Raw genomic sequence first — 27,662 nt, 5'->3', positions numbered from 1 at the left:
AACCCATGGTTGTCATGAAAGACAACTAACGGGATCGGATGGTCAGGATCGCTGACATATTTGACACATGTCATTGTATCCCTATTGCATAGATCAATGCACATGCTCTAGATCACTGGATTGTCTGGTTGACACTCGATTATTTACAGACCGCTACCATATAGCTGGAATATTGCCGAGTGCGGCGTTTAACAACAAACAAAAACGATGGACGAACGTTGAGTTGTCTTTCCCTTATACAGAACATACACAGTGAAACGTGCAACACAACTTCGCGTTCTCAACAATTTCTGTGACTCACATTTTCTTACATTTTCACGCATTAGTTTAGCAAACCAACATAAATTTACACTAACTGTCACTGATAACATATGACACTGCAAAGCCTTTACTTAAAAATACCTTCTAATTGATCTCATTGTTTGGCCAAGGGGTAGGAAGAATCTGTCATTTCTATGTTCACACTTCCCTGACTTATGACACGTGCATTACATAGTATACAATTGTTCATCTTTCAGATGAATGACCTCAAGGATACCTCAGCGTCTGGAGCCAAAACTGTTGGGACGTCCAGCTCCACCAACACCGGCAAGACCGCCTCATCCTCCAACATTAACTCCTACAACACCGACTCCAGCAACGCCGGCTCCACGTCAGGGGGCAGTTCGACTCACGACCTTGGAGCTACTAACAATGCCGGTAAGTCACAATGCCAAAGCTGCTTGTGCTCGCTTAGGGTATTGTCGTATAGTCAGTTCGGATTGTTCCGTAATGACGATATTTCTGAAGTGAAGATAAAAATATCTTTATTATGATATGTTTTCGGGACTTGAATTTAGGATGTTTGTCAAATGAAATTGTTGGTGGATAAGATATATTATATATATCATATAGGGTATTATAGTTCCGTACTGGATCTCGCGTTTCCAGTCTACTAATTATTTTTATTTTTTTGTAGTTTCGATAACTTTCATTAATATTTTGGTTAAACCAATGTGTATACTATCCTATAAGTCGACCATCGTAATGACGATTACATTGTTGTCACAAGTATAAGTTTAAACTTAGTCATCAAAGTACACTTTTGATAGAAACAAACCGCTACATTTAAGCTGACAAAAGACCCCAGTTGGAATTGATCCAGCTGAACCACTTCATAAGTCTAGTCTTGCTTCGTTTGGGAGTGTCGCATTACAGTGAGAGTGAAATTGAAAGTAATATGGTCAAAATACTTTAAAACAGACTACCGGTAATGGTCTCTCACACCTTAAACGCAATTTCATTACAAAATAGTTTAAGTTAAATTACCTTTAAGAGCAAAACTGCATCTCAAATTATCTGGCAAATTCTTTAGTTCACATTGGAATGAAGTAAATATTTTGCTATTGTACTTCCCAAGGGCACACGTGTTATGCTAAGGTCATACGTTATAAAACTCCAAGCTTGTAGCAGTTGTTATCAGTGCAACAAGACCTAGAAAGAATTGAAAGCATAACACAAACTGGAATTCAAGGTCATTTCCATTTTCCAAGGTCACGACATGACCATCGGCAATGACCTTTTTACTGGCTTTGGTAACATGTTAAGTGGCCAAGGTGGATCCACATCAGGTAACCATGGCAACGGTAAGTGTCAGTAGTAACTGATGAGAGCACTCCTACTTGTATTGCGGTGCTTTGTAACAAAATAAATAACAACACTGGTACAGGTGAGAAGTGCTTTACCTAGCTTTTATCGATGTCATAGCGAATGCTTTACCCATTAGACTTACCTACTGTCTCCTTTGTAATGACACACTTACCATTAACTGCATACGTTATTAACCATAGCCAGACGTAAGTGAGTGAGCGAGTGAGTATGGTCACACGTCCCTCTCAATAATATTCCAGCCATATCAGCCATACACAAGAAATGGGCTTCACACCATGTTCAGATGAGGGGAATCGAACCCTGGTCTTTGGTGTGATGAGCTACCCCACCGCCCCGTTATAGGACTTTCCCTGAGTGTTTATTAGTGTTGGGAATTGGTTGAAATCTAATAATTGATGATTGATCCATTACAACCGATCAATCATCGAAAATAATTGGTTAGCGTCCTTTATTAAATGTCCCTGTTATTTTTGTTAATGCACACACAAAATTAAGAAAAAACATGTAGTAATTTGGGTTTTTTGCAAATTGTTTAAAGTCCATTTGCAAATTTTGCATATTTAAATGATGATTAGAATGTTAGGAACACATATTTCCTGGATTCTTTAATATAAATTCAATCATGACTTGGAACGAGCTTGTAGTGCTTATGAAACGTAAATTGATTGACACAGACAAAACCAGCCTCGTGAAAAATATTGTTAATGCAAACAAGTGTTCCAAGATTGGTCGTGTTCGATTACGAGAAAACATGTTCGATTGCTTGGTCGCTGAGTCACTGCGACCAATCTTCGATTATTTCAATTAATCGGACCACCACCTGTGTGTATTACACTGGGCGACATGTTTAATTTTTTTAATTTATGTTTGCCATGCAACAGATTGAAGCAGAAAATCACAGAAATGGCATAGAACCAAAATAGTTTAGCTTCATGTGCCTGACCACTCCAGCTTAATTAATACTTTGAACTACAAAACAAACCAGGAAATTAGAGGAGTGTATTCTGTTCGAGTAGTTCCTTCAATATGGTTTGACAGCTTGCAGAAAATATTGAAGCGGACGTAACATATTCCCTCTGAAACCTGAATGTAAGTTTCCAACATAATTCCAATGCTGGATCCGTTTAAGAGACTCAGAAATGAATTTGAAGCCCATATTTATATATTTAATATTTATAACCCACCACAATTTAATGTTTTAATCTTAGAAATATATAGAATTTGGGTATCCGTTATAGAAATGAACACAATTATCACAATTAACATCACCATAAACATCATCCCCATCATCTCCCGATTCAGCGAACCTCCGTTAGCTCCACACTGTTGGCGATTGCAGGACAGTGAGTGAGTGAGTTTAGTTTTACGCCACACTCAGCAATATTCAAGCGATATGGCGGCTGTCTGTAAAGTGGTGAGAGTGTAATGAAAAGTGAGAGAAGTGAGAGGAAGGAGAGGACAGAGACAATAGGGGGAGAGAGAAAGAGGTGAGCGAGAGAAGGAGTTGAGAGAGAGAAAGGGGTTAGAGAGATAAAGAGTTGAGAGAGAAGTGAGTGAGTGAGTTTAGTTTTACGCCACACTCAGCAATATTCAAGCGATATGGCGGAGGTCTGTAAATAATCGAGTCTGGGCAAGACAATCCAGTGATCAACACCATGAGCATCGATCTACGCAATTCGGATACGATGACATGTGTCAGCCTGACCACCCGATCCTATTAGTCGCCTCTTACAAGCATGGGTTACTGTAGGCAAATCCTAACCCGGATCTTCACCGGTAGCTTGCAGGACAGCCACATTCAACTTAAAGAACATTACTACGTGCCTTAGACTCGTTTATCCGGAATTAAGTCACAAAAAAGTAAAGATAGATTGGTTCCGTCCAGATAAACGGGGTTGTATTACGCCGATCTTCGCTGTCGTCAAAACACCACAGTTTCAGGTATAGATAATCTACCAATAGTATTATCCTTTGTTAACTTTCATTATTTTCCTCTAAGACTAATACCGCCTCCGTGGTGTAGTGGTTAGAGCGTCCGCCCTGAAAGCGGAATGTCGCGGGTTTGATCACCGACCGCGTCATACCAAAAGACGTTAACATATGGTACTTGTTGGTCCCTGTCTGGAGCTCGGCATTAATGGGTACAACAAGGACTGGTCGGCTTGGAGTCAGTATAATGTGTCTGAGTGGGGTATTCATGCTTCACTGCGGCATGGTATCTCAGTGGGCTAGCTCTATAAAACCAGCTTAAGTCTGTTCTAGCCGCACATACACCTACACACGCATGCACGTCGTCATATGAGCGAAATATTCTCAAGCACGACGTTAAACCCAATTTCACCTCACCTCACCTCACCTCTAAGACTAATTTTACACTAACATTAACATTCAATTATACACTTTGTTGCACTCACATATGATACGAATAATAATTTATTTTCTGTGTCCTTAAAACAATAACTGCATTTTTCCGATCTTTCCGGTTTGTTAACACATATCTGATCCCGTATCATTGCAACTCAGTCATTGCAACTAAGGGGAGATAACTAATACTCTTCGTCTTAATCTTCATCAGTGTGTCCAAGTTCGTATTTACATTCAGCAAAATGATTATTACTTTGACACATTTTAGTAATTAGTTACAACTCGTTGTAATCTCTGTATATCAAATAGTGACAGTGGACGTTGGAGAAAGTCAAACTTTGGTAATAGCAGTGTTCAAAAGTACTGTTTAACAAGGTAAATAGACCTGCTTCCATATCACTGGAGAACACAATCCCTGAAAGTCTTATGCTCCTATTTTGCTTTGGGTTTCTTAATCGTATGTGTAAGGGTGAGAGAGCCGTCTCTTATATTTTTATACATAGTTTAAAGGTCGGTGCTGTATTTGGTTTAGCATGAAACAGGAAATGACGAAAATCTTTCAAATCAAGACGTTTTGATCTGTTGATATCTTCGAAGTGATTTTGACAGGTTTCCATGCCAACCCGGCGTCACACACCATGTTCAACCAGCTGAGCAACCACCAGGGTTACTTCCAGGGATTCCAGCCATTCAACAACTTCATGGCTCCACCGAAAAGAGGTACAGCAGTTCTTCAATTCATTTGATTGCGTGGGCTGTTTTTGTTTGTTTTTTAACTCAGCAATTTTCCAGCTATATGACGGTGGTCTGTAAATAATCGAGTCTGGACCAGACAATCCAGTGATTGACATCATAAGCATTGATCTACGATAAATTGGGATACAATGACATGTGCCAGACAAGTCAGCGAGCCTGATCACCCGATTCCCTTAGTCGGGTCGTTCGAGCATGGGTTGTTGAAGACAAATTCTAACCCTGTGTGTTAGTATATGGTTTGAGTGAGTGAGGTGGGGTTTAACGCCGAATTTAACAGCACTCTTGTAATATCACGGCATGTCAGCTGAATGTGGGAAGAAAGCCCGAAATGTTGCAGGTCTCCGATGTTTTCAGCTTTAGTGAAACACACGAGCACGTTAATTATAAGATGGTGACAACATAAACACTTAATCGAGGCAGTGATTCGGACCCTAAGCAATATTTTTCTGGCGTACCCAAAGGACGCAGTTCTGCACTGTGAATTGCCGCTCAAAACAACGGATCCATTCCTTCCCCCCTCTCCTACGACTTACAGGGTCGACTTGAGGTCAGATCGAGGACTTGTATGCGTGAGTGAGTGTGGTTTTACGCCGTTGTTAACAATATTCCAGCAATATCACGGCGGGGACACAAGAAATGGGCTTCACACATTGTACCCATTTGGGCAATCGAACCCGGGTCTTCGACGTGACCAGCGAACGCATTAACCAGAATACTACCCCTCCGCCCCCGAGGACGAGTACAAATCGTATCCAAATTGTGTTGATCGATTTCCATTATGTTGTATTTATTGTCTAGCCCAGACTCGATTATTTACAGACTAAAGACACATAGCTGGAATATTCATCACAAATGAATAAATTTCGTTTAGTGACATCAGTATTTCAAAATGGTAATCTATTACAATCGAATTAATGACTTAAGTGACAAGGCTGTCGTGTATGTATTCATTTCAATACTTCTGCTAGATATCTTACACTGCCTTTGTACCATCCATAATTGAATCTTAGGACTAAAATATTAGTATCTTTTATGGATCTCTACTGATTCACTTCATGATACCAACAGTTAATTTTGCAGAAAGAAACAAATGTATAAAATGAAAATGAAAAATGTACCTAATCATTTGCACCCATCAACATGAAAATGTACAACGGTTTGACCTCAGTTGTTATTCAAAAGGCCGTCATTGCACCAGCTCACTCACTCACTTTTGTATTATCTCCTCCAGAAAACAAACAACAACCAGTCTCCAAGAACAACATCTTCAGTAACGGCCTCTTCGACTTCATGGGACGTCGCCGTTAGAAGAAACTGCATCAACAACCTGAACACCAAACTGCATAAATAAAATGACGAAATGGACCTAAGCATTTTAACACATATGTGTCTAAATCAACTGGTCTAATGTGTTTACTGTACATGTGTTTAGGAGTAGCTATTATTGTATCCCAAAGCACCAGGTGTACTTTCTTTTGAACGTCAGTTTATTATATCCGTATGTGAATAATATCTGATATTTGTTAATGTTTCAACTTAGTCATTACGGTTTAATTTACCTAGCATTGTAGATATCAAAATTAGCTTCGCTTCCTACCACTCCCATCTTCGATAATCCAGGATATATTTTTTATATACCCTGGAACCGGAAATGGCGCTACCACTGCTTCCTGTTTTATGTGGACCCTAATGACATGAGGTGATAAATAGTTGTGACGCATTAAATGACCCTTATAAATGGTCGTGACGTAATAAATGACTTTGCAAACATACGTGACGTAATACATGACGTAATTAATTACTCTTCTTGACGAGAGAAACTGTGTGCTAAGTTAGAGATAGGTGCAACGGCAAGGATGACGTCACTTCCTGGTAGAACATATCTTGTGAATAGTTCCAGGGTCTATGTCGTTATAGAATATGGAGATTAAGTACCGAAGGTTGGTGAGGATGAAGAACCATTCAACATTGTAGCAGGTGGTTTTGCTGAGTAAGCATTCTTAAGACGTGTTGAGTTGCTTCCCTTATGTGTCAGGATACGCTGATTATTGCCCGACGCATGATCCTTGGTCCATCGGCTTTCCTTCCACATTATAATACAATGTGATATGAATGAAATATTGTCAAAGCACTGTAAACCAGAAGCTAAGTGTGATGCTGTGAATAAACTACTCACTACTACACCATTGAATGTTGTGTTCGTTTATTCGTTGGACGTTGGACGTGGTTGTTCAATACATACAATATTTTACCTGCGCTTCAGTTACATATCCGTGCATTGTCTTTTTACAGTACATCTTAAAAATATCGTTTACAGTCCGTTTAAGACAAAATGATGCCGATGAATTGCAATCTAACACCAGACCCGTGAAGATCCGGGGTAGAATAGGTCTTCAGCAACCCATGCTTGCCACAAAAGGCGACTATGCTTGTCGTAAGAGGCGACTAACGGGATCGGGTCATCAGGCTCGCTGACTTGGTTGACACATGTCATCGGTTCCCAATTGCGCAGATCGATGCTCATGATGTTGATCACTGGATTGACTGGTCCAGACTCGATTATTTACAGACCGCTGCCATATAGTTAGAATATGGCTGAGTGTGGCGTAAAACTAAACTCACTCACTCACTCACTCAATCTAACACCAAAACAAACAGACATAAAAGAATCAAACCAACGCGGACTGCAATAAAAACAACAGACCAACTCTAGAAAACTTGCATAATTTTTTGTCACAAAAATAAAAAAGTTTTTAAAAAAACTGTCATCATTTATTTGTGCGTTTTCCAAGTTAATTACAAGGACGCATTGGCAACTAAAGGAACAGCGCCTAAAGCGAGATGCTCGTGCATTAGTGACGTCAGAGACATGCGATTACTGCTGATTGACAAAGTTAAGAGAAAATGAAAGTCTATGATTTGCAAAGTCTATGATTTCTTCAAGGATGAAAATGACAGGGGGTGACCCAAGTATGCAATTACTAAGTACATACAGCGCATTGCCTGTGCAGTTGGGGGTACGTGTCATCTCGCCAGCTCAAAAATTTGTTCAGAACCCGTTAACGCACGTGCATCTCGCTTTTCGCGCTTTTCCTTTAGTTGCCAATGCGCCCTTTTCTACGTCAGTTTAGATTCATCGAGCAGCTTCGCAGACTTGGTTGATGCATGTCATCGTACCCAAATTGGTCAGATAGATGTCCATCACCGGATCGTCCTGCCCAGACATGATACTTTGCAGACCGCCATCATACAGCTGAGGGGCGGTGGGGTAGCCTAGTGGGTGTGACGATTCATCGATACGCATCGATACATCGATCCATGGGCCGCCGATACAGTGAATCGATACAAAGTATTACATTGTCGTATATCCCGATATGATACTTCAAATGGGCGGCGATACATCGATGTTTCACTTTGAATTTTGCCGAATCGCGATATCTGTCAAGAAAAGAAGACTCACTTTTGTTTGATGATTAAAATATTTGTTTACTTATTTTCCCTTCATAAGTAAACGTTTTCTCGGAAATTCTTGCAAGAACTGTGTCAGACAGCGCTCACATGTTATTATCATGCACAAAGTCCGTGTATAAACTTAATTATCTCGTTTCCGAATGACCATTGAAAAACGCTGGCGGAATTTGACGAAATACTTTAAAATGGTTTTGTTTTGATATTCAGGTGTTTTATAGTTGGTGTTAAAATTAAGGATTTTAGAATCATGCGTATCGTATCGTCACCCTTATATCGGGATTCGTATCGTATCGCAGCTTCAGTGCACGATACTTTGGCAATATATCGTCGTGACTAAGATTTTAGCATTGTGATGTATCGTATCGCAGGTTGTATGCCAATACCAGCACTATAGCCTAGTGGTTAAAGCGTTTGCTCGTCACGCCGAAGACCAGGGTTGTATGAAGCCCATTTCTGTCCCCCGCCGTGATATTGCTGGAATATTGCTAAAAGCGGCGTAAAACTAAACTCACTCACTCATACAGTTGAAATACATGTAATACAGCGGGCGTTAAGGAACAAAGTAAAACAATCTCACCCTTTTGCAACACCCCCTCTACTCCCATTACAAGGCTGTAAAATCTATTCAGTGTCACTATTCAGTGTTACCCTCAATGTACGTAGTAGGCAGTGTTTAAAACTCCCAAAATTCCAAGTTAGACAGCCGGACTGGTAACTTTAAAAAATTACCAGTCAGGATACAAACTTGCCTATCCGGTTTTCAAAAATAAAAAAAATAAAAAATCAGGTTAGTCAGGATAATGTTTGTAGGCATCGCAATGAACTACATAGCACTAACAGGCAATGCACCGAGTTTAGGTAAACTGAAAGTACACGTGTTGCTTGAACTGTCCAATCGTAAGTAGTTTAACATAATCATCATAATACCGTAAACACCTCAAACTGACGAGGAGAGAACCTGTCTGATATTATGAAATATTTACTGTTAGGGGTAAAAACATCTACCAGACCACCGGACAGGCTACTTTTGAAATTTGACCGTCCGAGATGAAAATAGACCGTTCCGGACGGTCGGATAGGCGGAAATTTTAAACGCTGTAATGGGCGTTGAGACTTCCCACAGAAGTGATCCTTACGTTCTCAACTTTCTGACGGGGCTACATTCTATTTTCTGTTCAAGTCAGGAATATGTCGGATCAGCGATCCGGACGCGAACATTTTATGGCCGCTGCATCAGATAAGTTCCGCGTTGAGTGGATTTTGTGTCAAGGGAGGTAACCGTTATGTGCATTACTATTACCTCCCCTTACCCAAGATGCCAGAGTAGGGTGAGTGGCTGACTAAACCGACGGTGCCAAGTTTCTATGGCATTTAATTTGACTGCTGACGTGAGTTCGCCATCAACATCACTTGTTTGTGGTCTTTGATAGAATGTATACTAGTATTCCGACAGTTGTCACTGCCACCCTGTGGTGGTAACGTGGACTGGCTAGTAGTGTTACAACTCTTCAAGTTCAACCCAGCTGTAAACAACACCATCTGTGGTCGACTATTTAAAACCGGGTACACATAGGCCGATCCGGGAATTTTCAAAGGGGGGTGGGGTGGGGCGTGTCCGCCAATTCAAAGCAATAACTTCAATGTGGTCTTTAGTCAACACCCCCACCCCACCCCGCCCCCACACCACACCACACCCACCACCACCCTGGATCGGCCAATGGTACACATGAACTGATGTAGAGCATAGAACTTTGTGTCTGGTTAAACACACACACACACACACATCTGTTGAAATATAGGCCTAATTGACTTGTGTGTTCATATTACAGAAAAGAAATTCTATGTACATAGATTTATTGTATTCTTAGTACTTTAAATGTGTTTAAGAATTGGCTTACCATACAGTGAATTTGGCATAGGAACAAGAATATACCTTTCACTCGGTGAACTTCAAGATCAGGCTTAACTGCCGGGGGTCAGTTCAGTTAATGGATTGTCATAATTCACTGATGCATTACAAACTTACACTTAACAACACAAACACACAATAGACCAACCTATGTATTGATTCATGTTTTAATTTTATGTCAGTTTTTAATTGGTATTTACAATGTTTTATTTGACCTGGCACGGACCATACCTTATCTGGGAAAAAAATCAATCATTTATTACTGTTTGACATGTATTTAAAAACTGACTTGAATACTTCATTATTAAACACATACTTTTGCAGAGGAAACATAAGTGCGAAAATGAAAAGCTCTTTTGCCAATTTAATGCCATAGATTTGCTATATACAGTATGTTCATAACTACACCTGCTGGTGTTTGTATGTTTGCACTCTCATGCATTGATAATTATTCATTCTCAACAAAATAACTGTAGGCAACAACACCAAAACAGTGACATTTTCAGAACAAAAATGCAACACTACCCCTACATACCTTTCTTTGATTGGCATTCTAGAAGTTGGGTAGATGAAGGATGAGGACTATTTTTATGGATATACAACTTCAATCTGTATAGGCAATGTTTCGACATAGATTCTAATGTCGTTGTCAAGCAAGTGATACATGAGAAGTAATTTTGGGTGATATATATACGTGAGATGTTTGGACAGTAGATGAAGGATGGGGCGAAATTGAGTTATTTATACAATAGAAGGGGTTGATAACACAGATAGTATACATGATTAAGTAGGTTGATGGAAGCCAGTTGATGGAAGTACATGGTTATATACATAGGGGATTAAGGATGTTGATTGTCATACCCTACATTCCCATTCAGTTGATAAACCAGTCAGAAAACAATTGTCTGTTAATGAGGTTGATAATTATGTCATGGAAACATAAATGTAAAAAAGAAATGCTTGTTTTGCCAATCACATGCCATAGACTAACTTGCTATATGTTCAGAATGTTTGCACTGTCACCAGTGTGCAAAATAGTTTCCAAATTTTGCTAATTCACTAGACCGAAATTTGAATGTAGAAACAAAGCTAAAGATTACAAAAATAGATGAGAATACGATATTGTCATCGTGACACGGGTGTCATCATTAAGTTGCTAATGTGATGAACATTTTTAGCAGGCCATAATCCTACATGATTTAAAAGTGTATTGTAACTTATCAAGTTGGAGAGAGTGATATATTTACAAACTGCATGAAAATTCACTAGCCAGTCGGGCAAGTGACCGTAGAGATTTACTAACCCGAACGGGTTTTTTATTATCCACGGGCTAGCGGGCCAGTGCTTATTTCACACACTGACTGTCACACATTGAAATGCAAAGTTCAGTTGCTTATGTCATTGAGGTTTCCATCACTATCAGTGTATCACAGTTGAAGAAGGGAAAAATGAGCTCCACACATGATACCCATGTTGAGATTCGAACCCAGCCTTCGATCATGATGAGCAAACATAGCAAGAACCAACCTACTCAGTCACCACGACAAGAAGTTAGTATAAACATAGATGCAACTTTTCCACAAATTTCAATATATTGAGGATCACAGGATTGGTGACACAAGCCATTACAATCTAAAATGTCTCATAGTCTCTTTCACTGTTCCTTTAATTATTTTCTTCATTTACATATTTATTTAATTTGGGGGTTGTTTTGTTGGGGTTTTCTTATTTCTTTTTAGTTTATTTTATCTATTTTTTTTTATTGGGGGGGGGTGTGGGGGGGGTGTGTGTTTGTAAATAGATTCTCATCCCTGTGTAACAGACAAATAACAAAAATATAGAACCCTAGAATTGGTAATTAATTCATATTTTTGATAATGTGTAACACATTTCTCCTGTATTTAGGCAACTGCTTCAGGAAGACTCAATGGCCGTGTATTGAAAATAGAGAAGTGGAACCCCGACAGTGATGGAGAGCTCACTCAGGCCAACATGAAGAAGAAACTGAAGTCTCAAGGCTACAACTGCATCCAGTACACATTCACCCCGGGGACGGACTTCCCTGACCACACTCACGCAGTGTCCAAGAAGGACTCGATCACCAGTGGTCAGTTCCAGTTCACAATGTACGGCCAGACTGTTATCCTAGAGCCAGGTGATATGATCGATGTGCCGGCCAATACGGTTCATAACGCCTGTGTTGTTGGCTCCAAGTCTGTGGTATTCTTTGATGCTACTAAGTAACTGAAGTGTTGCTTGTTTAAACCTAAAGGTTTATGTGATGGAAGTACAAACAACAATATAAAGACCTATATTTTGTAGATCTTTCAAGTGATTTGTTTTGATTGTATTTTTAAAGCTGTTTTGATTATTCAAATTTGTAAAATGTTTGAAGCCCATTCTAGTGTCCCCTACCATGCTTTTGCTTGAAGGGACGGTTGGGTAGCATAGTGATAAAGCATTCGCTCATAACGCCAAAGACCCGGGTTCTATTCCCTACATGGGTACCATGTGTGAAGCCCATTTCTGGTGTCCCCTGCCGTGATATTGTTTAAATATTGCTAAAATCGGCGTAAAACCAACCTCACTCACTCACTCAGTTTTGCATGAATATTGTCCACTCTCACTCATTCATCTTAAACTATCATTAAGAAATACAGGACACGCTGATGTGTTAACTTGCTATAAAATCCAAACTCCATTAGTGATAAAGCTTGATGCCACAGTGAATTGGGTTCAGTATTTAATATGATGTTTTAAAATCACATATATCTAAGATATAGTTCTCAGCTTTATGTTCAACAGCAGGTACGTTGCATAAACATATTGATATCCTATGTGGATTCATGGGCCCAATATTCCTAAGCCTTGGTTCCATGAAGTTCAGGCCCCATGGAGATTCAGGCGAGTAGGTCCTCACTACCTCAGGATTGTTGCCCTATCTTACAGTGTTTGTATAGAAAAAGCCACCTATATTTGTTTGGTTCTTTTCCTGAAGGTGATAAGCTACAGTATACAGACAGTGGATTATACATGTTGATCTCTTTGACAGATTTGATAGCTTGAGATGGACAATAAGCATTCATTTGGGTGGTATGATGAGAGATGCTTGTTTCTTTGTGGAGGTTCTGGAACAGAGTTAGATCCCTTTGCTGCTTTTCACAATTTTGGGATTTCTGGAAAACATAGGAACCCTTTAATCAACCATTGTCATAACTGTAATGATGACCTGGAGCTCCTTTACTAAGGATAAGCAACCTTCTACTAAGGTTAACCTTAACTCCCACCCTGGTTCTTATAACATTGCACTAAGGGATTACCTTAGTGACCTGAATAAATGATTTAAAGTGGTATGTTCCATCAGAGATATGGAGCCTTGAAGATCCGGGTTAGCTTCACTGCTTGCCAAAGGAGATTGATGCTCATGATGTTGATCACTGGATTATATGATGTTGATCACTGACTCGATTATTTACAGACCGCTACCATATAGCTGGAATATCATGCTCTCAGTACAGTGTTATCGGGTGACTGAAATTAGAAGGGTCGGTCGGGCGATGAGAAACACAAAACTGGGGATTGGGTGGCAGTAATGACACCTGTATATATTACTTGCTTGGCTGAGAACCAGAATCATATGAGAATCAGATGTGTCATAGTCTCTGGTCATATTTTTTGGCCCCAAACATGTACTTCCAAAGTTTCTGGAATAATTCAATCTCTCATGACTTTTCAGTCTTTACAGTTAAACAACAAAGCTTAAGAAGCATGCAATTTTCACTGCACTAAATTCAGTGTGTCAAAAGCTAATACCTCGTAGTCACACCACACAATACAAATTATTTTCTGAAATGTCCTTATGCACCTTTAAGCCTAATATGTCCATTACCTTGTCCTTAACACAGTGCTCTACTTCCATGCAATTAACTGCAATTAGCACTTGTTGTATTGTTTGGTTGACATGTATGTGCAAATGTATGGAGACTCCTATTTTACATTTGCAAAATTAATTTTCTGAGGTTGCTGAACTCTTGTCTTTCAATGATGTCTTGAAGATAATCTCAACACATTTGCATGTTATCAGATATGTGATATGATATTGTGTATATTATGTGTTTAAATTTGAATTAATTGTTTTTGTAGACATAATGTAAAAATGCATAATGTTATTATGTTTTATTTAGAATGATGATTCCAGAAAAATATATATGGGATAAATATTTCACCTGTTTTCTTTTGTTTCTTACCTTACCTGTTTGACCCCACTTTTCAGGGGAAAACAGTGTTTACTAATCAATTTAAAAACTAGTGGTGGTCCGATTCATTGAAATAAGCGAAGATTGGTCGCAGTGACTAAACGACCAAGCAATCGAACATGTTTTCTCATAATGGAACACAAACAATTTTGGAACACTTGTTTGCATTAACAATATTTTTCACGAGGTTGGATTGTCCATGTCATTAAACTTACATTTCATAAATACTACAAGTTCGTTCCAAGTCATAATTTAATTTATCTGAAAGATTCCAGGAAATTTATGTTCCTAACATAGTAGCCATCCTTTAAATATGTGAAATATGAAAATGCATTTTGTGCAATTGCAAAAAACCCAAGAACTACAAGTGTACATGTTTTTCGTTATTTGTTTTGTGCATTAACAATGATAACTGGAACATTTGATAAACGATACTAACCAATTATTTTCGATGATTGATCGTTGTAATGGACCAGTGATCAATTATGAGATTTTGACCAATTCCCAACACTTATAAAAACAACAGACTTAAATATAGGTTAGTTCAGATTCATGCATCAAGAAGATGCCATTTATGGTGGATCAAACAAATGACACCCATGAGATCCAGGTTAGGATGGGTCTTCAGCAAACTATGCTTACCGATTGAGAGGTCAGGCTTGCTCACCTGGGGCTCTTTCACGAAGCAACCTTTACTAAGGTTAACCTTAACTCCTGCACAAAGGTTATCTTAGTGACTTACGATCACCTTAGGTCTTTTTCAGTTTTGACAGGAGGCCCTGGTGGATGCTAGCCGAGAGCCGTGAGAGGGTAGGACCCTATCTCGGCTCAAGGCTAGGTGGATGCATGACATAATATCCTAACTGCATCAACAGATGCTTGTGGTGTTAACCACATGACTGTCTGGTCCAGAGACGGGATTATTTACAGACTACTGATTATAGCTCGACAATTGCTGAGTGCAATATTAAAGGTCACATGCAACGTAAAACACAACATTGCAGATTCTGATAGCTTTCGGTATGGACTTACCGAAACAAATCATCAAAAATGCAAATTCAACTTATAAAGTTGAAAAATAATGCGATGAAAAAAACGCGCGAAATCGGAGTTCAAACGATTCACTAATTTTCCCCCAGCGCTTGGGGGAAAAGTGATTTCAACAGCTGGGTTGCGTTGCGCTGGGCTGGGCTGCGCTCATAGCACATGCGCAGTGAAATAGGTTCGCGCAGCTTGGAAGCGGGTTGCCCGGTGAATACTCGGTGAAAGGCTTTGGTGTGAGCTATTTTTCTAATGTTTTGTTGATATTTCACAGGCGCGAGCTTTTTATATGTTATGACAGTAGATTACCGATTTAACTGTTTATATAATTTCATTTGTCTATTTCACCACACGTTCTTCTTACCGAGTCACTTTCTCAGTTCGATACTTAAAAGCAATGTCATTATTTAGCGTTGACAGAATTTCTAACTGTGATATAAATATGTGGTTGTCAAAGACAAAACTCAATGTCTGTTTATTGACACATATGTGTCTGCCTGCCTGTCTGCTAATGACAATATTCAATACACAACTTCGAAATTCGATCACTGACCACATGCAATTTGAACTTAACACCTATCAGGCTATACACCATAAACAAAACGCATTGATTTATGGCCCGAGTTCGGTCTCTGTCACATTATGAAATTACACAGACAGGCAGGTGTGATACTTGTACACATGACATGTTATGATGTCTGTTGATTGAAAAATGTTATGCACAAGAAATGAGCATGTATTTACAAAACCCAACATCTCTGTATATATACACACAATGAGCCGTGAGGGCATTGGCAAATGAAACAGCCGTTACACTTGAGTCCACACCCACCCACTCTGACTGGGTTCGGTATCCCGACTGCTTCGTTTCTTGGGAAGTAAACCCATGTACAAAATATTGCACTTTTGATTTGCGATTGTACGCTTATAATTTTGTTTATATGTTTTTTTTCATAATCAGCAATGTATATTATATATCATGAATAAGTGATAATTGTGTTTTAATAATGTTTGATTTTTTGGTTGCATGTGACCTTTAACACCAAACCAACATGTAACAACATCCTCAAAATATATTCTGCAGTTCCTTCCATATTACTCTATGCAGCTCTAATTTTATATATCACAGTCCTTAGATGTAGTGAGTGAGTGAGTTTAGTTTTACGCCGCACTCAGCAATATTCCAGCTATATGGCGGCAAATACTCGAGTCTGGACCAGACAATCCGGTGATCAACAGCATGAGCATCGAAGTACGCAAGTGATATGCGATGACGTGTGTCAACCAAGTCAACCAAGTCAACAACCGACCCCCTTAGTCGTGTCTTACGACAAGCAATGGTTACTAACGATCAATTCTAACCCGGATCCTCACGGGTCCCTTAGATGTAACTTGAAGAAATAAATAATATACATAAAGTAGCAGTCTAAGTAAACTTAGGCTCAGTATTACAGCTATACTAGTGTAACGAATAATACTGAGCCTGAGTTTACTTAGACTGATCAAATAGTAACTTGTGGCTAGTAAACATCAATTGGATTGGGCATTCTGTGATTTTGCAAAACACAAATTGGAATTTTCACGATTTTGTAAACCTACTGTTTATACGTCGTTTTCAGTGACTTTGACTATTTTCAAAATAATGAAATGAACAGGATGAACTACAACCACGATAGCGTCCTAGAAAATTAACCCATCTGAAACCCTGGACCTTGATCATGTATAGACAATTCAATGGCGATAACTCTGCAATGGCGATATCCGGTTGGAGAGGGAAAAGTCGTGCACGGAGCACAAACCGGAGTTACACTTGGAACAGTCTTGGTTCCCTGCGAACTGCATTCCGCTGTGCAGAGTTGCGTCTCTATAGGGCACATCTGAAGTAAGCTCCACCAAACCCAAGCTCGTCGGTTTCTGGTGTCCCCCGCCGTGATATTGCTGGAATATTGCTAAAAGCGGCGTAAAACTATAAACACTCACTCACTCGTCGGTTTCAATAGTCTGTCTCACCGTCCCTGAACTACATTATTTTCCTTCCACCCAGCCCTTTCTGCAGTGTTAAAGCCCGAGATGAAGCTAGTCTTGATTTCCTCAGGTTCTGGAATCGTCCATCTCAATGGAACTCATATTCAACTTGGAAGGAATTGTTTCTTTCTATCAAAATGATATGTATTCAGAGAATAAGCATTAGTCTACAAAGTTGTAAACGCCTAAGTTTGCTTGTTTGTTGTTATCAGCAATATTCCAGCTATATGGCGGCGGTCTGTAAATAATCCAATCTGGAGCAGACAATCCAGTGATCAACACCTTGAACATTGATCTACGCATTTGGGAACCGATGACGTGTGTGAACCAAGTCAGCGAGCCTGACCACCCGATCCCGTTAGTCGCCTCTTACGACAAGCATGGGTTACTGAAGACCAAATCTAACCCGGATCTTCACGGGTCCCCAACATACACTGATACTACATATGTCCCCGTCACACCCGTTAGTCGCCTCTTACGACAAGCATGGGTTACTGAAGACCAAATCTAACCCGGATCTTCACGGGTCCCCAACATACACTGATACTACATATGTCCCCGTCACACCCGTTAGTCGCCTCTTACGACAAGCATGGGTTACTGAAGACCAAATCTAACCCGGATCTTCACGGGTCCCCAACATACACTGATACTACATATGTCCCCGTCACACCTGTTAGTCGCCTCTTACGACAAGCATGGGTTACTGAAGACCAAATCTAACCGGATCTCCACGGGTCCCCAACACACACTGATACTACATATGTCCCCGTCACACCCGTTAGTCGCCTCTTACGACAAGCATGGGTTACTGAAGACCAAATCTAACCCGGATCTTCACGGGTCCCCAACATACACTGATACTACATATGTCCCCGTCACACCCGTTAGTCGCCTCTTACGACAAGCATGGGTTACTGAAGACCAAATCTAACCCGGATCTCCACGGGTCCCCAACACACACTGATACTACATATGTCCCCGTCACACCCGTTAGTCGCCTCTTACGACAAGCATGGGTTACTGAAGACCAAATCTAACCCGGATCTCCACGGGTCCCCAACACACACTGATACTACATATGTCCCCGTCACACCCGTTAGTCCCCTGGTTGCTTATGGCCAATTCTAACCCAAATCTGCACGATTAATAAACGTCCAAGACCTGTATCCCTTCTGGCATACCACTCACACACCTTGGTATGTAGTACAATACTGCTCAAAGCGACATTACATATAATTCACCCACTCATTCAGCGTGTTCTACAGTTGTTATGAAACTAAAACAACTTTAAACAATCCCACTTAATGCCACCTGTTTAATGGTGAAACACAATATCTACACTATGAGCAAAAAAGGGAAAAAACAATTTTAAATGCATCCAAAAAGAAATATAAGTTACTATCCGTCATGCAAATTTATTCCTTTTACAAACAAAAATCAGACCCAATTCTTCACATTTTGGTCCTCTTTCCACACACTATTTTGTTTCAATTGTAAACTTCAAAGCGTATAAGGTTATGTAAAAATGACTTACGCCTTGCACGTTATCAAATACAGTCAAATCTGCATTAGCCTTATTTCATGTACAATATGAGCAATATTATGTATCTATGCATTCTTGTGTGTGGGGTAGCCTAAAGGTTAAAGCGTTGGCTCGTCACGCCGAAGACCCGGGTTTGAATCCCCACATGGGCACAATGTGTGAAGCCCATTTCTGGTGTCCCCCGCCGTGATGTTGCTGGAATATTGCTAAAAGCGGCGTAAAACCAAACTCAGTCAGTCTTGTGTACATGTTAACATCTACGCATACTTATGTACCATGTAAACATCTGCTGGGAAATGGAAACATAATAATAATAAAAATAAATATTAACAATGATATAGTTTGCATTTTGTATTAAAATGTAAACGCTTTAACCATGTCGGTAAATAATATATACTGCAAATTGTCTTTTCATCATTTCAACTCGTGGCCTGTACAGGCAAAGGAAGTATCATTTTCCTTCTGTTAGTCGAGGAGATAATCTGAAATGTCACACCAAAACCTGACTGCCTCCCTGCAATAGCACGGTTGTGAAACACCATGGTGAGATAAGATGTCCGGTGTCGGACTCCAGCAAGCCACAAACAATGGAGATATTACTTCCTTCTCCGTGCTCGGTGTTGAGTGTCACAGTCGGGTTTTATTTGTACTTTGCACTGGGTTAGTCATATCAATATCTAAATTGCCGACCAAAAGAAACTTTACCACTTTTAATGCAATTGCAAAAATGTGAAAATACAAGTTTCAAACTATACTACCCATCAAAAGTGTAAATGTAGCCACTTACTTCAGTCAACTATTCTAAACTAGATTTTGAAAAATGTTTCATACTGTTTAAAGGTATTGTTTACACATGAACTTATGTAGTGTAAAACAAATTTGTAACGTTGTCATCAGTTCAATAAATGATGAAACTCAGTGAAAATTAGCGAATTCTTAACAAAACTTTACAGCAAAACGCAGCTGTTCACATGCACGATATTTGCAAATGCTTTTCAGAAAAAGCGAATTCTTAACTAAACTTTACAGCAAAACGCAGCTGTTCACATGCACGATATTTGCACATGCTTTTCAGCAATTTGATGTTTGATCACCGTGCAATTCATCTGCATAAAGTTTGCTGCTGGTGCCCTCAAGTTAGTGGAGAAATGCATCTTCAATGTAACCATATATATTTACATAACATATAGTGAGTGCTTTAGGTGAGTCTAAACTTTGGATGGATAGTATAAATCAATTGCAGCATTGACACCCGAACAACCGAACGGCCCTTGTTTGGTGCTGGGGATATTGCCCATGTCCACGTTGCTTCAACGTTTGGTTGCTCCCGTGTTGCTGTAAGTAACCTGACGCAACGTTACAGACAGACCAGGCAGACATCACAGGTGCCGGTCCACTAACCGATCTTAGCCCTACCCGTCAGTTCGTTCTACACGATAGTTCGTTATACCCGACAGTTCGTTCTACCCGTCAGTTCGTTATACCCGACAGTTCGTTCTACCCATCAGTTCGTTATACCCGACAGTTCGTTCTACCCGTCAGTTCGTTATACCCGTCAGTTCGTTCTACCCGACAGTTCGTTAGTCCCGTCAGTTCGTTCTACCCGTCAGTTCGTTCTACCCGACAGTTCGTTCGTCGGTTCGTTCTACCCATCAGTTCGTTATACCCGACAGTTCGTTCGTCAGTTCGTTATACCCGACAGTTCGTTATAAACGTCAGTTCGTTATACTCGACAGATCGTTATATCCGACAGTTCGTACGTCAGTTCGTTATACCCGTCAGTTCGTTTTACCCGTCAGTTCGTTATACCCGTCAGTTCGTTATACCAGACAGTTCGTTATACACGTCAGTTCGTTATACCCGACAGTTCGTTATACCCGACAGATCGTTATACCCGACAGTTCGTTCGTCAGTTCGTTATATCCGACCGTTCGTTATACCCGACCGTTCGTTATACCCGTCAGTTCGTTATACCCGACAGTTCATTATATCCGTCAGTTCGTTATACCCGTCAGTTCGTTATACCCGTCAGTTCGTTATACCCGTCAGTTCGTTCTACCCGACAGTTCGTTATACCCGTCAGTTCGTAATACCCGACAGTTCGTTATACCCGAGAGTTCGTTCGTCAGTTCGTTATACCCGTCAGTTCGTTATACCCGTCAGTTCATTATACCCGATAGTTCGTTCGTCAGTTCGTTATACTCGCGGTTCGTTATACCCGAGAGTTCGTTCTACCCGTCAGTTCGTTATACCCGATAGTTCGTTATACACGTCAGTTCGTTATACCCAATAGTTCGTTCGTCAGTTCGTTATACCCGATAGTTCGTTATACACGTCAGTTCGTTATACCCGACAGTTCGTTCTACACGTCAGTTCGTTATAAGCGTAGTTCTGTGTACAGAAAACATGCTCGTTACTATGCGGCAGAAAATATGTAAAAATCAAATAATCTGATATCCCATACCTTAACCTCTTACAACACATGAAATTTTTGTGTTTTGTTGTGTGTCGTTCATTCATTCATTCATTCATTTATTTTGCTGTTTATTTTTCACTATTATGCTGTCGCTATGTTAGTCTGCCACACAGACCTTGAAACAAATATACGTAATACAGCCCCTGCCAGTCTAGAATGTGTGGCAAGTCTAGATTACCGCAGTTTCGGGAAAATGCGAAGGAAGACTCTGGGCTTCTTTTTGATATATACATTTTATGAATACCATTTAGCAGCCGTTTTGGGATGGGTTTGTCTGTTTTTGTTTGTTTGTTTGTTGTTGTTGTCTTTTTTTCAATAAGTTCACTTTAGAGACTAAATGATGATTCACGCCGCCAAGGACTGATGACACACTACCAACCCAGTCACCGAGCTGACGTCCGATCCATAACGTCGCCATGTATTCCACAATAATAGGATTTTAGCTCTGATATCCCCTGGTCGGTGATCATGCTGTAAGATTTGGAAGACATTCGATGCATCACTAAAAACATGATGTCACTGGACGGAAAGCTACCTCCATGTATAATCCGATTATTTCATTAAACCTCCCGGGGAGACTGTAGGTCGAGATAATGTCCAGTGTGATTAGACGCCATGGGGAGTGTAGACTGCAATTTTAATGCGCGCTTGTATATCTGCCGACCAGGGTCATAATTCTGGAACGCTTTAACATTGCATTAGGGCGTAGGAAAGAAGAACATATGATGATGATGATGATGATGATGATGATGATGATGATGATAACCATTTCAGCTAACTCTAATCTATCCAAAGCAACGATAATTAGCTCTGCTCTGTCAATAACCATGGCAACTAACTATAACGTACCAATAACCGTGGCAACTAACTCTGATCTACCAATACCCATGGCAACTAACTATAATATACAAATGACCACGATAATTAACTCTGATCCATCAATAACCATGGCAACTAACCATAACGTACCAATAACCATGAAAGATAACTCTGATCTACCAATTTAATAACCACGGCAACTAACTTTTATGTATCAATAACCATGACAATTAACTCTGATCCATCAAGATCCATGGCAACTAACTTTAACGTACCAATAACCATAGCAATTAACTCTGATCTATCAATAACCATGGCAGCTAACTGCAACATTTCAATAACAATGACAACCAATAATAACTAATCAATAACCATTTCAGCAAACTCTAAACTATCAATAACAGCGGCAATTAACTCTGATCTATCAACAATACCGGCAATTAATTCTAACAATAAATATAACAATTAACTCTGATCTATCAATACCCACGGCAACTAACTGTACTATTTCAATAACCATGACAGCCAATTATTACTAACAACACCGGCAATTAACTCTATCAATAACCATGACAACTAACTATGATATACCTATAACTATGACAAATAACTCTAATCTATCAATACCCATGACAACCACCTCGGCCAATAATCATACATGGAAATATTTACTTTCAGGACCCGTTTATTTCAAAATCGCAAACCCCTAAACCAGAAGTAACGTAACATCAGTGCGAAATGTATCGAGGGGGCAAGATTCTCGTTATGAAGAGCTCCAAAACACCACTTCCTGATGTACAGGCCATAATCCAGTGACCTCCGCATAAAATGCCTTGGAGGATATTGTTTTGTAATAAAAGTGTCAGCAGGTCAGTGACCCGTGGTCAGCAGACATTCCAGAGGTCTCCGCCATTGCCCAGCTTGACACAAGGCAGTATCATATCACCAAACAAATCTGATGCAGAGGGTGTAGATGACAGTCCCTGAACCACATTATTTTCCCTACTGCCAAGCCCTATCTGTAATGTAGACTAAGGCTTAGTCTCTGAATATATATAATTTTGATAGTAACAAACAAGCCCATTTATATTGAAAAGGAGCCCTAGGGAGACCAGAGATTCAGAACCTGCAGAGAGGGCTTGGCAGTAGGGAAATTAATGTGGTTCAGGGACTGTGAGACAGACTATCTGTAATGCTAAAGCCCTAAATAAAGCAAGTTTAGATTTCCTCAGGTTCAAAATCTCTGGTCTCCCTAGGGCTCCTTTTCAATTTAAATGGGCTTGTTTGTTTCTATCAAAATGATATATATTCAGAGACTAAGCGTTAGTCTAATGAGAGGAACTAAGATGGCTTCACAAGTATATTGTGTTCGCCTTAAAATTACTTAACTAAAATGTATTTTAATGACGCAAGCCATAAATCAGATTTATAGATTTCTTTCATTCGATATCTCCTGCAACTATTACAACGTTCACCGATATATGAATCAATAATGATGCAGTGTACCATGGTACGTACCGTATAGTTTTATCGGGCGGTGGGGTAGCCTAGTGGTCAAAGTGTTGGCTCGCCATGCCGAAGACCCGGGTTCGAATCCCCACATGGGTACAATGTGTGACGCCCATTTCTGGTGTCCCCCGCCTGGAATATTGCTAAAAGCGTCGTAAAACCAAACTCAGTCAGTCAGTCAGTATAGTTTTATCATGAAATTTACCATGTACTTTGATGCCTCTTCTGATATGATTACTATGAATATAACGCTTTCGACTCTCTGAACGGAATAAATAAAATTTGATTTTTCCATTAAAATCTACTATTTGGTTAAATTTGACCTGCCGTCCAATTGACTGTGACGGGAACTTGGTATTAGATTGCTTGGCCTTCACGTACTTACTGTTGAGAGGAATTATAGTTGCATATGGTTGGCGAGACAGAGCTGTTTAAGGTGCGGTGCCGATATAGATGGTATAAATGGCCATATTTGGTCACATAGACCACACTGATGAATCGTACAGGGTGAGACAATCGCTAAATATAAGGTTATTACACAACCCATAAGTTGTCTACACATTTGATAAATCTATTTTTATGTTAGACTCACAGTTTTCATATGGACCAAATTAATTTCTTTTGAACTTTATATAATACAAAATCAAGAAATAAATGTTCCTTATAACTTCAATAAAATGCATCTAAAATTTTCGTAGATTGAAAAAAATGAAACAGTAAAAAAATCATTTTGTGTGACATATAGTAAACGTTCATGGGCTCGAACCTTCATTTCGTCAGACGCTTTTTCAGTGACTCACGTCTCTTGCATAATTATCTCCCTTTCAATATGCACTGAATCGTCTGGGATAAGGTGCGGTTTTCCAACACGTGATCGATTTTAGTATGCATTGTTCCAATTAAGCACACAACAGTTTTGCTGGTGCGAGAAATACAAGTTTATTCGACCATTTAACAAATACGTTGTGTCAAAACACCAAAATACACAAAAGAAATTTGACATTCCTCGAGCCTCGCGTAAACTTCGTTTTCCATTTTTGGAGATTTTACGATACCGGAAGTGTATTCACCCTGGACGCATGCGCTGACACACCTTCCTGTTCCGCGTGGGAAGCCGTAGGGCGTTTTGACTTCCACCCCTGTGAGCAGAACAACAAAAAGTGACTGGAAAACAGTAAATACACAAGGTAAATAAGTTTAAGGTTGTGATCATTTGCAACACACAGGCGTTGACAAACTGGATATGTATTAAATAATCAATCTTTCCTCGCTTTAGAGTTAATCTTTCAACGGTGTCAAACCGGCGTCTCGTTTACTTCACGATATCGAATACAGACGTCTGATTCAATCGGGGTTCGCGGGTGAGTCAACACTATACTGCACATCAGCATATTATAAGATATCGATTACTTTTGCAGATGTTTATGAGGAAGAGTAAATTTCGGCATGTTTTTGGACAAGCCTTAAAAAGAGACCAGTGTTATGACAACATCAGAATAACGAAGAGTTCCTGGGACTCTCGGTACTGCGATGTCAATCCAAAGTACGTGGCTGTCATTACTGAAGCTGCCGGTGGAGGTTCGTTCCTCGTGTTGCCACTGTCTAAGGTACGTGTTTAGTTCTTTCCTGTTAGATTGCATGGCTGTTATATTAAGGCGTCATTGAAAATACTTCCTTGTTCATAGCCCCAAATCCATATTTATACACAATCTGCTCAAAACCAAATTGTAATAATACTAATATCATGCTTTGGATCATTTCTTTTTATCAGTGCTTTTCCTGTTTCAAAGGCATGAGGTGTCATTTTACCATGGCTCTTTCAACAGCTTTGAGTAATGAGTAATGTTGACATGACACTTGACAGGGAAGGAGGCAAATGTGTAACCACTTATCTACATGATCATAAAACTTCCATGGTGAAATTTGCCCATATTAGAACTTTATGAATATGCGTGTGTGAACGATCATGGACGGTCATTATAGATCATGTAGATAGAGAGTTCATTGCAAGATTTAAAATTAATCCTTGGTCACCTACTCATGGACTATTAAATGCCATGAATAACTGGTGACATTTGTTGGATAACCACTTTTAGCATAGGCAATGTGCTTCATCATTTCTGTGGACTGGTTCATGCGCATGAACTTTCACTGCTCCATCATGTCCACTGTTAGTGATATTCATGATAATGTTAGCCAAAGCACCATAATTCACATAAACATTTTCTTGGACCAGACATTTTCCCCGCTATAGATACAGTCAGGTGTATGAATTCACATTTGGCAAGTCATTGTGACATTAAACAAGTATCTACACTCTTTTAAGTCTCAACTTCCTAATGATCTAGTGATTTTCATGTCAGACTTTACTCATATGGAATAATTATTACAGTGATTTCTATTTCTGTGCAATAGATACTTTGCGGTGTAGGTTTACTAAAGCACTAAGTACTAAGCACAGAGAAGCATTACTTCTAGAATCAGGGACCAAAACAGGAAAAGTTCTTTTGCTTTTGAACTGACCACTTGTACTCTTAACATGCAAGATCCGGGCTAGAATAGGTCTTCAGCAACCCATGTGCTTGCCATAAAAGGCGACTATGGTTGTCGTAAGCGGCGACTAACGGGATCGGGTGGTCAGTTTCGCTGACTTGGTTGACACATGTCATCGGTTCCCAATTGCGCAGATCAATGCTCATGTTGATGATCACTGGATTGTGTGGTCCAGACTTGATTATTTACAGACCGCCGCCATATAGCTGGGATATTGCTGAGTGCGGCGTAAAACTAAACTCACTCACTCACTCTTAACATGCTAAGACTTGATAACAGTGGGTCATATCTGCTTGTGTATTGGTATCAGGTAGGGCAGAGATATTAGGTGAGAGCACTTGTTTTGTTAAACATTATATTCTCGTGTTTTTCCCTGATAGCACATATCAGCCTTATATGAGTGAAGATGAACATACACTTATCATACACTCATCATTTACCATGTTTAAGCATGGGTGGACATAATCTGAATTCAATTTTAAAATATAAATTTATTTTGAAAGATTCGCCACTTAAAACCACTACCCCATAGTCAAGTGTAGAATAATCCTGTTCAGTCTTGAAACTAAGTTGAAAACCCAGCTATAAACAATCTCTCACTGAACTCTCATTGATGGCAAACAACTTAAAAATTAAACATGGGGAAGTAGCTGTATTAAGCTTATCATCATAAAACATTTTTTCCTTGTGATATTAAACCTGGGCACCTTTAATTGATTTATAATTAATTCAATTATTCAATGCACTCAGCACAGATAGATTACCCCATTTGAACTGAAAAGGAGCCCGAGTGAGATGTGAAATTTGGACCTGAACCTGAGAATCTACATGTGCTTATGTAGGTCTTTTGAATTAGAAAAAGGGCTGGATGGATGGCTCTCCAAATCTTGTACGGGTACAAGGGTTTTTAACTTTTATGCCGTACAGAAATTGCATCCAGCACACACAAAATATACAGAATAGAAGCAATATATAGTGCATGGGATACACAATAATGTTAACTGGATGATATTTCAGCAAGGAATATAGTTCCCATTATACATGAAATGATTACATCTTACACTACCTCATTATATGCCCCTTTTAACACCCTTGGTGTTGCCACCCGTGAAGGTCTTGGTTATTGATCTTCAGCAACTCATGCTTGTCATAAGAAGCGGCTAACGCTATAGGATGGTCAGGCTTGCTGACTTTTTTGACAATGTCATTGTATCCCAACAGCGTAGATCGATGCTCATGCTGTTGATCACTGGATTGTCTACTGCAGACTCATTTATTTACAGACTG

The 27,662-nt window shown here is 39.7% G+C and overlaps 2 protein-coding genes and 2 long non-coding RNA genes across 6 annotated transcripts in view; 3 read left to right on the top strand and 1 right to left on the bottom strand.

Annotated features, from left to right (window-relative positions):
- Window positions 1-13,550, top strand: LOC124259682. The gene is made up of 3 exons (XR_006893890.1): window positions 1-11; window positions 8,350-8,354; window positions 13,476-13,550. It is a non-coding gene; the product is annotated as an uncharacterized LOC124259682 (long non-coding RNA).
- On the top strand, window positions 9,503-12,471 carry LOC124259679. Of its 3 annotated transcripts, none has more exons than XM_046693861.1 (2): window positions 9,503-9,569; window positions 12,056-12,471. In XM_046693861.1, exons 1-2 carry the CDS (start codon window positions 9,525-9,527, stop codon window positions 12,392-12,394), a joined length of 384 nt encoding a protein of 127 aa, XP_046549817.1. In that variant the 5' UTR covers window positions 9,503-9,524; the 3' UTR covers window positions 12,395-12,471. The 3 variants fall into 3 exon arrangements, with proteins under 3 accessions (XP_046549817.1, XP_046549818.1, XP_046549816.1); XM_046693862.1 differs by having other exon boundaries at window positions 9,546-9,629; XM_046693860.1 differs by lacking the exon at window positions 9,503-9,569 and adding an exon at window positions 11,390-11,700.
- Window positions 13,287-26,366, bottom strand: LOC124259681. Its single transcript, XR_006893889.1, has 4 exons — window positions 26,355-26,366; window positions 17,141-17,144; window positions 15,074-15,120; window positions 13,287-13,379 (listed from the first exon to the last, which is right to left on the bottom strand). It is a non-coding gene; the product is annotated as an uncharacterized LOC124259681 (long non-coding RNA).
- The window catches only part of LOC124259676 (coronin-1C-like), a 48,390-nt gene continuing 45,410 nt past the window's right edge, over window positions 24,683-27,662 (top strand). The window contains 2 exon segments of the mRNA XM_046693853.1: window positions 24,683-25,009; window positions 25,241-25,429. Of these exon segments, the coding sequence (XP_046549809.1) occupies window positions 25,241-25,429 (189 nt within the window). The 5' untranslated portion in view covers window positions 24,683-25,009.

This window comes from Haliotis rubra, unplaced genomic scaffold (genome assembly GCF_003918875.1).
Source record: "Haliotis rubra isolate DU_JTF1 unplaced genomic scaffold, ASM391887v1 Scf732, whole genome shotgun sequence".
In the NCBI taxonomy this organism is placed as follows: domain Eukaryota; kingdom Metazoa; phylum Mollusca; class Gastropoda; order Lepetellida; family Haliotidae; genus Haliotis; species Haliotis rubra.
This window is presented reverse-complemented; position numbering and strand designations above follow the sequence as displayed.